Genomic DNA, 11,980 nt, shown 5'->3' with positions numbered 1-11,980 from the left:
CCGAGCCCTGTGGGGCTCGATGGGGGTCGATCGTGTTTCATGTGTCACCTCATCCATGGTTTTTGTAACTGAAGGGGCTGACCTAATGACACTTGCCTCGATGGCTCCAGTGTCGTCCTTAGCGAGCTAGCAAACGGGCATGCCTGAGTGGAATTCGTGTCCATCATTCACTGACGGGGTTGGCATAGCCCTCATGTGGCATTCCACTGCTCCTTAACCCACCTCCCGACAGATGCCCATGTCACTCCGGAGAGCGACTCAGGTGGCCCACTGGCCTCTCCTTGATGGAGATTTTGTGAACTTAGATCAAGGTTAGGATCAAATGAGAAAGGTCTAGATGTCCTTGTCCGCTTCTGAGCGGGATTGAGCAAGGCTACTGGGGCTCATCTATAGTTTTCTCCCCTAGCTTTGGTTGACACAAGGCGGCCTTGAGCCCTTCGTGGGCTAGCCTTCAAACCTCGGTCGGTCGCCGCTCATGTTGAATGAGACAACTACCGTTTCGTGATGCGACGCAAAGCGTTATGATACAATAATTGCATATGCAATGCTTGGATGTATGAGATGAATGTATGGATGAATGCATGAATGTATGAATGAATGAACGGATGAATGTATGAGTGAATGCATGAATGCCTGCATGAGAATGGATGAATGAATGATCATACATTGGAAAAGAAAAGTGGGGGTTGGTAAAATTACCTTGATGGCTCAAGTGATGGGTTCGAGGAGCTCTTTCTGGATGTGTCCGTGTGAGGTCCGAGTCCATCATTCATGACAGAGTTGGCGTAACCTACATGGGGTACCCCACTACTCCTTACCTATCTCTCGGCCGTGACCCAAGCTATCCGGTCGACTTTGGGCGATCTACTAGCCTCTCCTCGATGGAGATTCCGTAGGTAGGCCCCTCCAAATCCTTCCTGGGAATTTGGAGGCTAAAGCTTGGAGTGCGGGCAACAAACTCTGATCGTGCTAGTGAGCAAAAAATGTCGTAGCCGTTGGGGCATAGGTTTGTTACAGTCCGACCAATTTGACCCAATGTTTGTTTCCACACACCTTGCCTTTAGGTTTTAGCACCAGAAAGGGGTCGGGCATCAAGAATGTCTACCAAATAGACACTCTTGCTAGCCCTCGAGCGAGACCCAACCCCTTGCCGTTGCTGGGGTCATGGGCTCAATAGTGAAATTAATGCGCATAAAGTAAGGGTGACCCATCTCTCGGCAGCAGCCCGAATCATTCGATCGACTTAGGTGACCCGCTGGCACAGAACTTACCTCGATGGCATGAGTGATGGGTTTAGGGAGTTCTTACCAGATATGTTCAAACAGAATCCGGGTCCGTCGTTTATAACGGGGTCGGCATAACCCATGTGGGGCATCCTACTACTCCCTACCCGTCGCTCGACAGTGGCTAAGCCGTTCGGTCAACTTGTATTGCCTCACTAGGATAGAACTTACCTATAGAGATAAAGGATGAGAACATCCCACGCAAGAATTTAGTTAGGCAGATAAGGCAGGCGGCGAACTTGTAATAAATGGATAAGCTCTTAAATTTTGTTATAGCCAAACAACTTTTTAGCCCTTCTCCCCTTTTTATATAAAAATGTTAGTGCATTTTGACCCTTTCCGTCATTAAGGTCATAAAGCTTGGGGTGCGGGTGAGCAAATTCTGATCATGCTAGTGAGCAAAGGCGTCGTAGCCGCTGGGGCGTAAGTTTCTCGTAGTCCGACCAGTTATACTCAGAGCTTGTTCCCGCAACCCTAGCTCCTAGGTCTTAACATGATAGGGGTCAGACACAGAGAAAGTTGGCTAGGTGGATAAACTTTTAGACGTGCACCGACACTTTTCGTGACTAAGGCCAAAAAAGCCTAGGGTGCGGAAAAACTCTGATCACGCTAATGAGCAAAGGCACCGTAGCCGTCGAGGCGTAGGTTTCTTGCAGTTCGACCAGTTTTACTCAGCGTTTGTTTCCACAAACTTTGCTTCTGGGTCTTAATCATGAGAAAGGGTCAGACGTAGAGACTGTATACTGGATAGATATGCTCTTATTAGTCCTCGAGTGAGGCCCGACCCTTTGCCGTTGCTGGGATTGGGCGTCACCTAAAGATCGGGGAGTTGATAAGAGAAAGTGTGCGTATATTAAGTGTAAAAGCGACGTAGCTGCTCGATGTTCTAGGCATTGACGAAAACTTCACCATCGATGACCTTGAGCTTGTAGGCACCTGGTTAGAGCACCTCCATGATGACGTATGGTCCCTCCCATGGCGGAGAGAGCCTGTGGCGGTTCTTGTTGCTCTAGACAAAGCGGAGCACCAGGTCCTTGACGTTGAAGGTCCAACCCCACACTCGACGGCTCTGGTACCGGCGCAACGCTTGCTGGTACTTGGCCGAGTAGAGGAGGACGACGTTGCACGCCTCATCTAGCTAGGCTCCTTCCAGTGCTCCCCCTTGTTGGAGCCTCTAGACAAGAATCGCTTCAAGAGGTCGCAGTCCTTGTATAGGTGCTCGATGGGGGAAGAATGGTTCGGGCATGGCCCTTTGAGCAACTTCTCGAAGTGGATCGGGTACCCTCGATGGGCTTCTGACCCCCTTTGCAGTCGGCGGCGGCCATGAGTGAGCCCTCATGCCACTGCCTGTTCTTCTTCTTACCAGGGCGGTTGGAGGCGCCTTCACCGGCGTCTTCATCCTGCTTCGCCTTACTTTTGAGGCGGTCAAAGATCGCTCCGACCGCCTCCTCGCTCGAGGCATGGCTGGTGGTGATGTCGAGGAGCTCCTTGGTGGTTTGTGGACCCTTACACCCCAGCTTATGAACCAAGGACTCGCAGGTGGTCCTAGACAGGAAGGCTCCTATGACATCAGCGTCGGCGACGTTGGGCAGCTCGTTGTACTACCGGGAGAAGCACCAGATGTATCCATGAATGGTTTCTTTGGCCTTCTGTCGGTAGTTTTTGAGATCCCATGGGTTCCTAGGATGCTTGTACGTGCCCTGGAAGTTTCTCACGAAGATCTCTTTTAGGTCCGCCCAACTTTAGATTCTGTTAGGCGGAAGGTGTTCCAACCATGTTCACGCTGAATCGGCCTAGAACAATGGAAGGTTGTGGATAATAAAATCATCATTATCCACTCCATAGGCTTAGCAAGCAAGCCGGTAATCCTCGAGCTATAGTTCGGGGTTCGTTTCCTTAGAGTATTTTGGTATGTTGATTGGTGGTCGGTACCGTGGTGGAAAGGCAGTGTTGAGGATGTTTCGGCCAAAGGCCTGAGGTCTCGGTAGGCCAGGGCTCGAGCTTTGGTCCTCGCCGCTATCGTAGCGTCTACCATGATGAGGGTGGTAGCCATGGCTAGCTCCCTCCCTCGGATCACCATGGGCATGCCTGCGGGCGTCGAGGGTGTCATGCGCGTCACAGTTGCGGTTGAGACGCTCATATACTAGGACCGCGGTGTGTAGCCTACCGCCTTGTGGTGCTTGGTGGACTGGCGCGTCCTTGTGCTGGCTGGCATGTGTTGGCTAGCATCGAGCTCGCGTCGCTGAGACAGTGAGCTCTTGACCTGCTGTGCCACCCGTACGCTCGAGTAGCGTGCGAATCTTGCGATGGGCCCGACGGTCTTTGGGTGTTGCGGGCCCTGGAAGCCCCCGGAGCAAGGCCGTCGCAGCGGCGACGTTCTAACTCACCCGGCGAAGTGCATGATTGCTTCATCATCATCGATGATCCTCCGGTTCATATCGCGGGCTATGGCGCATGCACGCCCACTGCCTCCATGGCGCTCGATCTCTCGATCAAGCTCCGCGCATTTCTGCTCGAGCTGGAGTCGCGCTTTCTCAAGCTCTTGGTGTCGGGCCTTCAGCTGCTCCACCCGCAGGCGAGGCAAGGCCCCAGCATCCCCCTGACCTCATCATCGAGGTCGTTCATTGGGGTAGCTTCTTCCTCATGGATGCTTTCGACATGTCCCTCGGGGGTACTCGCCATGAAACACTCATGAGAAGGGTGATGGCTCCCCCTGCTAGAGTCAGAGCTGGAGGGCGACTCCGATTCTCCCGTGAGGAGGTCGTGGAAAGACTCCTGACATACTCGATCATCCCCATGAACTCATCGTTCGTGGGGGATAGAGGCGTGCGCTGCGCCACAGGGTGGCCATCGGTCCCTACAGCGTTGCGGAGACCAAACGGGAGCGCTGTCGGGGTGCTCCAGGTGAGATATTCCGGAGAGAGCAGCTCCCCTCCAACAAGCTAGGCCATGACATTGTCGAACAAGAAGGTGAGGTGGCGCAGGTCCTTCTAGGACGGTCGGGGTCCTAGGAAGGCGCCGAGCTGGCGCTCTAACCTCCCGTAGTCGAAGTCGATGAGCTAGTCGCTTCCGGGGGCACGGGCCTCTGGTGCGTGCAGCTGTAGCTCCTCAAGTGCCTCGGTGATCATGTTGAGGCCAGCGGAGTAGAGAGGTCGGAAGCGGAGAGAGCCATCGCCAACTCTCCCTCCGTCGTGACGATGAAGTCTAGGTCTCCAAAGCGCACGTGCACGCCTGGGACCCAGCTGAGGTTGTGACTAGCCATCTAAGGCCAACTGTCGGTGTTTTGAGTTGCCATCGAATAGTAAATTTCTAATATTGTGTGTCTGGCTCGGATGGTGTGCTAAGAGGACATGAGGTTTATATAGGTTTGGGTAGAATGTCCCTATGTCCAATTCGTTGTTGCTACTCGTGTTACTAGCACTAAAAGTTTATAGTAGGGGTTACAAACGGTCGAAAGAGGGACATGTCCCAAGTCTCTAGTGAGAGGAGCGAACGGGTGCCGAGAGCTCGATCGCTTCCCGTTTGTATGCTTGTGTGTTCTGATTGATTCGGGGTTCGATGGATTCGAGTCCGAATTGATGCGATGTGTTGCGATGCCCTTTATGGGACGCTCTGCTTTTCCTTTTATAGGCCAAGAGAAAGCACGGGTTACAGTAGAGGAAAAAGAGGAGAATGAGAAGAAGAAGAAGTCCTCCAGGATCGCCGGGTTCTTCTTTTCCTTCACACGGGTCCCGCCGACCCTGTAGACATAAACAGGGACAGTTCCACGTCGTGGCCCTGTCCGTTACTGGCGCCATATGCAGGCGTCGTCTTCCGGTCGTGGCGCTCCACTCTGTCCTGGCGAACGTCGTGATGGACTGACGTGCCTGTCAGTGCTCGTACAAGGGTTAGACAGAACAACACTGGTACGCCCGACGATATTCCTGATGTGAGTCCCCAGGTATGGTCCGTCATGGCCACGGGTTATATCGGGGTGTCCCGGTCACCTCCCTGATGTCAGAGCTTTGACCCAGGGCCATTCGCTTGGACCTGGAGTGGTTGGCGGCGGTATGGGTCTCCGTCAGGCGAGATGGATCCCCTAACTTTGGGGTCGGTCGAGGCGGAGTCCCCCTAGAGGCCGGGTGAGGCGAAGCGCAAACCCAAGGGTCGGGCGAGACGGAGCCAGCCCTCAGAGGTCGGGCGAAGCGGAGCCCACCCTCAGAGTCCGGGCGAGGCGGAGCCAGCCCTCAGAGGTCGGACGAGATGGAGCCAGCCCTCAGAGGTTGGGCGAGGCGGAGCCTACCCCAAAGGGTCGGGTGAGGCGGAGCCCGCCCTCATAGGCCGGACGAGTCGGAGCGCAAACCCAAGAATCGGGCGAGGCGGAGCCCGCCCCTAGAGGTCGGGCGAGGCGGAGCCCGCGGTCTCGGTGTTGGGCGAGACGAAGGTCGCCCTCAGAGACCGGGCGAGGCGGAGCTTGCGTATTTAGGGATCTGTTGGAGCTGTAATCGCGCTCTTGGCTGCTCGAATAAATATGGTTATTAGTTTCTTCGGGTTGCCTGGTGTTTAGAAGGTGCTCATAATAGAGAGATGAGTACCGTGTACTCCTTGTGTCTCATCGAAAAGAAATTAAATTTATTTTAGAATAGAGGAAGTAATTGAAAAAAAACCATGCTTCGAATTATAATCGATTTCTTTCGGGAACATTTTTCCAAAAATTTAATTCCTGCCAAACGGGGCCATAAAAGCCGCTCGCCTCCTCTCCATCTTGGCATTGTTCGCGTCGTCCGCCTTTTATAACTCTCTCCTCTCTCTAACCACTGCCAGCCACCTCTGCGCCCATCGCGAGACTCGCCAAGTAATTTTTCTTCCGCCCACCTGACTACGCCTCGACCTCGACCTCGGTCTCGGCCTCGGCGTCGCCTCCGTCCTCCGGACGCGGCAGCCATGGCGCCAGCGGTGGGGCTGAAGCGCTCCGCCACGCAGACCATCACGCTGCCGCCGCCCGAGACGCGGCTGGCTGTGCGCGATGTCATGCGGTCCACGATCCCGTCGCAGCCCGCCGAGGCGCCAGCGTCCACGGAGAGGCCGGCGCCCGCCGCGGCGCTGCAGGGGTTCCTGTGCCTGGAGGAGGTGGACGGGAGGCGGTGGAGCTACGTGGTGGACGGCGGGGCCGCGAAGGGGAGGGGCGGGGGCGGGGCCGCCGTCCCCGCTGGGGCCTCCGTCAGGGCCGTGCCGCTGCAGTCGCCGCTTCCGCCTGCCGAGGTGAGCAGCTGAGTGGAATCGTGGCTTTCTGTTATGTTTGGTGTTGGTTACAGTTGGCAAAATGGCTCTGCTGCGGTTACGAGCGTTTGATTTGGGAGACTTGTTTGCGGTTTTTGAGCAATTGGATTGGATTGTTTGCTAGGGTGTTTGTTCAATTGGTTTTTGTAAATAGAAGTCATATATCAGATTGCTGATTCGATATTTGGGTATTGATCGAATCGGTATGCCTATGCACGAGGGTTGTGATACATGTGTTTACCCGTTCATAGGACGATGCACACTAAAATTGGAGTAGCCCCGGTAATTTCGAGGTAAGTTGACACGAAATTGGGGAAGTTAGTCGTGGTCGTGAATTCCGAGGCCGTGAATTAATTTTTGTTTTAGTTGGTTCTCGTGAACTGTAGAGAATTGGAAACTTGGGTTGATTTAGATGTGAGATTTATTGGTCTCACTACGTTGGTCCCTATGGAAAAGCCCTAGATAAGTGAGAGACGTTGGCCTCAGGCTCTCAGCCACTTGATTGTTGGAGCCTCATTTATTTTTATCTAGTGCTAGGAAAATTACTTCCAACTTAATATGATAACGACTTGTGTTACTATTAATTTTGGAGCTACGTTATGTTCCAAGTTTTGAAAAAATGGAATGGAATTCAAACTTGCCTCGACCTTTTGTTCTCCATAGTCCCGTACTTTGTTTAATGGCATGTGGAAATTTAAGCTTATTTGTTCCAAGTGATCATAATTATGGACCTTAAAAAATGAAGTATACTGTGGAATATTGTTGCAGGAAATAATGGCATTCATAAGATCGTATGTTGTGCCTGAAGGGTTTCCAGACAGTGTTACTCCTTCATATGTACCTTACATGACTTGGAGGGCTCTGAAGGTATTTTGTGGAACTTATGTTCAACAGTCAGCTTTTACTGGTATTCTAAAAATCAATTGAAACTTAATGGTTTGTTCATTATTCAGCACTTCTTTGGTGGAGCGATGGGGGTGTTTACAACAAGAACCTTGCTGAGTTCTGTTGGAGTCTCTCAAAGCAAGGTGACACCAGGGGCCATTGCTATCAATTGGATCCTCAAGGTAAAAATATTATGTTCATTCAGAGCTCTCATTTCTCAGTCTGCATAATGTATTCAAGTCAATAATCTAACTATCCAGAGAGAATACCCTTCCTTAACTATTGGTTTTTTTTTTTGTTGCACACAAGATATTAGCCATATTAACACGTACTCTGTTCTCCTACTATACCAAACTTTAATGCTTAGGAATGTGGATGTCATAGCTGGCTTGTAATGTAATATGGTTGTCATTGCACCTGTACCGCAGGACGGTGCTGGGCGAGTCGGAAAAATGCTTTTTGCACGTCAAGGAAAGAAGTTTGACTATGACTTAAAGCAGGTAAACATGCCGTTCACTTTTTTCAATATCCATTTCCAATTTATTGGTCCCATAATATATATATCAATAACGGAAACGAACTGAAACAAAAATCATATGCAGTTACGGTACACTAGTGATCTGTTGCTGGAAATAGGAGCTGGGATAGAATTAACTACTGCTGCATTCCCTCAGTTTTTCTTGCCTATGGCTTGCGTAGCCAACGTTGTAAAGGTTTGCCCTCACCTGCACCAGCATTTTCAAATTGGACTTATTCTGTTTCAACAGTATTGATGAAGAACATCCTTTCTGTTTCATGCAACATGTAGAATGTCGCTGCTGTTACATCAACTTCAACTCGCACTCCAATCTATAAGGCCTATGCGAGAGGAGAAAACATTGGAGATGTCACTGCTAAAGGCGAATCTGTTGGGAACATTGCAGATCTGGTAAAAATCAATTAATCATGCTGTTACCTCTAAATCATTCTTGTTGCATGGTGGCATGCCAAATTAACATATTCATGAAACACCCTTTTTTTGTTAGTATAAGGTGCTCATGTTTGACAAAATTTGGTTTGCCTTTTCACTGCACTACAATCAATACAGAATGGCTTCTGCTTGCTTTCAAATGTTATTGTTCTCATATGTTAACATGATTTATCAGCTATACTGACTCCTTTTTGTTTATTACATCTGAAGCTTGGTACTGGTCTGAGTATCTTTATCTCAAAAAGGAATCCCTCACTGGTGACTTCATTTGCCTTCCTATCCTGTGGATATCTCCTGAGTTCATATCAAGAGGTTTGCTTTCATTCCTCTAGTGTATCACCTATACTGACTCTATGTTTAATAATTTGATATTGTTGATTAACAGGTGAGATCTGTTGTGCTGAATACCCTAAACAGGGCGAGGTTTACCGTCGCAGTGGATTCTTTCATTAAAACTGGTAGGTCAAACTTGAAAACTTATGTTTGAATTGTTCTGGAAAGTGCTCAAATACCTGCTTGGTGGGTCCATATTCAATTGTTCTTTGGGCCATTGAAGTGGTATTTCGTTTGAAAACTGTAGGGCTTTATATATCATATATAAAAGCTAGCACCTAAGATTTTTTTGATGAATGCTGAAACTTGTAGGAAAATTTGCTTATTTTTTAAATGGGATGCTGCCGTGCTATGGATCTATAGAAGATGCATACTGAAAATGGAGTCCAAAGATTTTAAAAGACATCTTATTTTCCCTTTTCATTCGTACATAGTCCAGTCTTATTCCAAGCGTGAAACTTGTTTCCGACTTTTCTAGATCTCTAGAAGTATTAACTCGAAAATTTGAATTGTATTTATCAAGTTCTTGAATCTTTAATTTTCTATGATGCAGGTCACATTCCCTCCTTGAAGGAAGGAAACTCACAGGAGACGATATTTAATCCACCTTGGCGGCATGAGCCAGTCGCAATAGGTTTGTGCAATTGCAAGTGTTATTCAAATGGTGTTCCTTTCTTGAGATACTGGTGACGGTTTTTTTATATTCTATTTCGACTGTATTTCAGGGTCAAGATTTGGAGAAGCATTTCAAGAGCCAGCTTCATTTCTTGCCATAAGACCTCTGTTTGAGGTACGCCCTCTCTGGGCACCATCAATTAAAAAACATATCCAGAAACTACTCCGTGCTATCATATATGTGAAGTAATTTTGCATTTTGAATTTGTTCTTTTGGTATGACTAACATTTGGTATCTCTTAATTATAGGATGAGAGATACATGGTAACATATAACCCAACAAAGGATAAAGTATATGCTTTGCTCAAGGACCAAGCAAAATCAGACGATATTATCAAAGCTGCTTTCCATGTAAGCATTTCTCACTGCGATGTAATTGGTATATATGTTTTGGTTTCGTTATATGTGTTTCTGCTGCGCAGGCTCATGTGCTACTGCATTTTATTAATGCATCACATGCACGGAGGCTGAAGCAGAAGCAGAAGCAGGCAAATCCTGACCGATCAGAGCATCTGTACTCTAGAAACATGGATTTCCTGGCGCACATCGCTGAATCTTGCAAAATTGTTTCCTCATCATATGGAACATTCAAGAAGAAAGCTAGGGAACAGGTAAAAACTCCCTATCTTTATGATAAATGCACCTGTCCATCATATATGCGAGTTAGTTCTGACAATGACAACCAACCACATTGTGTTTTGTGTTTCAGGGTTGGATAATGTCAGAATCTCTGCTCAACCCTGGCAAGGCTCGATTATGTGCAGCAAAACCACAATGAATCAACTGTTTCAGTTTATTATCGATGAGAAGATACAATCTCATGTTTGTAAGACTTAACTTTTCTAACGAGACGGGATGCTCAGTTCTTAGGAGCTGAACTAACATATGTTGGGTGCCCAGCACTAGGCGTGAATCAGTGAACCTTCAATCTGAAGCTGCCAAATTCCAGGAAGAGCAAGAGTTCTACGATTTGTAATGTCCATCCCTTTCGTGTCTTGGCGTCAATAGGGTGCACGTGCACCTCCAGTTTCTGATCGTATTTCTGTTTGAATTTGTCGACATAAACAGGAAGAATGCCTGAACATATAATAAAACATGCAGTGGATAGGTGGTGTGCTGGTTAGTGACTCGCGAGTGAAGGGCTCAACGAGGTTGACTTCAAACTGCTAACTGCACAGGCTTGGTGTATCAGATTTGGTGTAGCCATTCCTGCTGTAACCTGTTTCCCGTCCGTGTTGGTCGGCTGCGGAGCTTCTCCTTTGGAAGTCTTTGGAATTGTTTCGGATTTCTTTTTTCCGCCACTTTGCCGACTTGCGGCACTTGAGTGTTGTTCATCCTCTTCGCTTCTAACTTAGCGCCCTTAGTAAATTCCAGTTTCTCAGTGAAGGAGTCATCACTCATGTCGTCGATGGCTTCTCCAAACTTTGTACATACATGCTCCGTAATAACTGGAAGCCTTCTTGTGTTGATGTATCTTACTGGCGTGGACATGTACCACTGCTGTATTATTGTGAACTTTTAGTTATTATTTTGTAGTTATGTTTGTCAGGCCTGTCCTCCGAGCCCCTCCGTTGGTGAGCAGGTGTGTGTGTGTTCGGTACTGTGCTAGAGACGAGAGGCTTGACCGCTTGAGAGCCGATTAAAACACGGCATGATGATCCCGAGGAAAGCACGGTCTTGCAAACAAAATGATTCTTCTGACTTCTGAGTCAGTCAAGTTCCCTGATGGCGCTTGAATGCGATTGCCGGTGCATTTTCTTATGATTGGCACCTTGCTTTGGACGACCCACATTGTACGCCAAGGTGGACCTCGCTGAATTCCATCACACGTGGAAAGAAATTCGAACGTCCTTTTACATGCCTTTTATGGCACTGTTTGGCTTACCTTATATCCGGCGGCTTACCTTATATCCGGCTTGTTCGGCTTTTTTTTTTAGCCAGAACAATATTTTTTTCTAACAACATTTCAGTCAGAACAATGTTTTTCAGCCACTTTCAGCCAAGTTTCAGCAAGCCAGGGCCTATATGGTTTAACACATGTTGAATACTTTTGTCATCCACTCATCCTATATGTGACGGCGTCTGCAGAGGACTGGACAAGCGCATTATGTTGCTTCTGATGAAAACGGGCTACGGCTTACAATGCAATGAATACCACAAGCAATTCCAGGCCCCGTTTGGCGGGGCTTCTTCATCGGCTTCAGGAGTCGTTTGGAGCCGTTTTCTACCAAACGGGGTAAAGTAAAATAGCTTCACTTGTGAAGCCCCTAAAAACATGCTCTCACAGTGATTTGGGGTGGGATGGAGCAAAAAAAAGTGGCTTCTCCCGGCTACTCTTCCAGACCCCTAAAAACATGCTCTCACAGGGAAACCATTTTGCCAAACGGTTTACCAAAACCGCTTCAGCTCCACCGATGGAACTGTTCGTGGAGCTGAAGCAAAAAAAAATGGCTTCACTAGTGAAGTGAAGCCCTGCCAAACGGGACCTTAATCAACTTTGAAAACCCAAGTTACCGCACATATGATGTGAAAATCGCGAAGCCTCAAAGACCACTGTCCCCTAACCAAAATATTT

The 11,980-nt window shown here is 48.6% G+C and overlaps 1 protein-coding gene across 2 annotated transcripts; it reads left to right on the top strand.

The window, feature by feature from the left end:
* Window positions 1–6,046: 6,046 nt before the first annotated feature.
* On the top strand, window positions 6,047–10,920 carry LOC136453859 (protein root UVB sensitive 6-like). Of its 2 annotated transcripts, XR_010759079.1 has the most exons (14): window positions 6,047–6,524; window positions 7,311–7,409; window positions 7,496–7,609; window positions 7,856–7,927; window positions 8,030–8,140; window positions 8,236–8,355; window positions 8,608–8,709; window positions 8,783–8,855; window positions 9,284–9,364; window positions 9,456–9,520; window positions 9,655–9,756; window positions 9,828–10,016; window positions 10,115–10,377; window positions 10,474–10,920. XR_010759079.1 is itself a non-coding variant. In XM_066454411.1 (13 exons), the coding sequence occupies exons 1-13, from the start codon at window positions 6,207–6,209 to the stop codon at window positions 10,181–10,183; spliced, it is 1,515 nt and encodes a 504-aa protein (XP_066310508.1). In that variant the 5' UTR covers window positions 6,047–6,206; the 3' UTR covers window positions 10,184–10,920. The 2 variants fall into 2 exon arrangements, 1 of the variants encoding a protein (XP_066310508.1); XM_066454411.1 differs by having other exon boundaries at window positions 10,115–10,920.
* The last annotated feature ends 1,060 nt before the right edge of the window (window positions 10,921–11,980 follow it).

This window comes from Miscanthus floridulus, chromosome 5, assembly GCF_019320115.1.
Source record: "Miscanthus floridulus cultivar M001 chromosome 5, ASM1932011v1, whole genome shotgun sequence".
NCBI lineage: Eukaryota > Viridiplantae > Streptophyta > Magnoliopsida > Poales > Poaceae > Miscanthus > Miscanthus floridulus.
The sequence above is the reverse complement of the archived record's forward strand: the minus strand, read 5'-3'. Positions and strand labels throughout refer to the sequence as shown.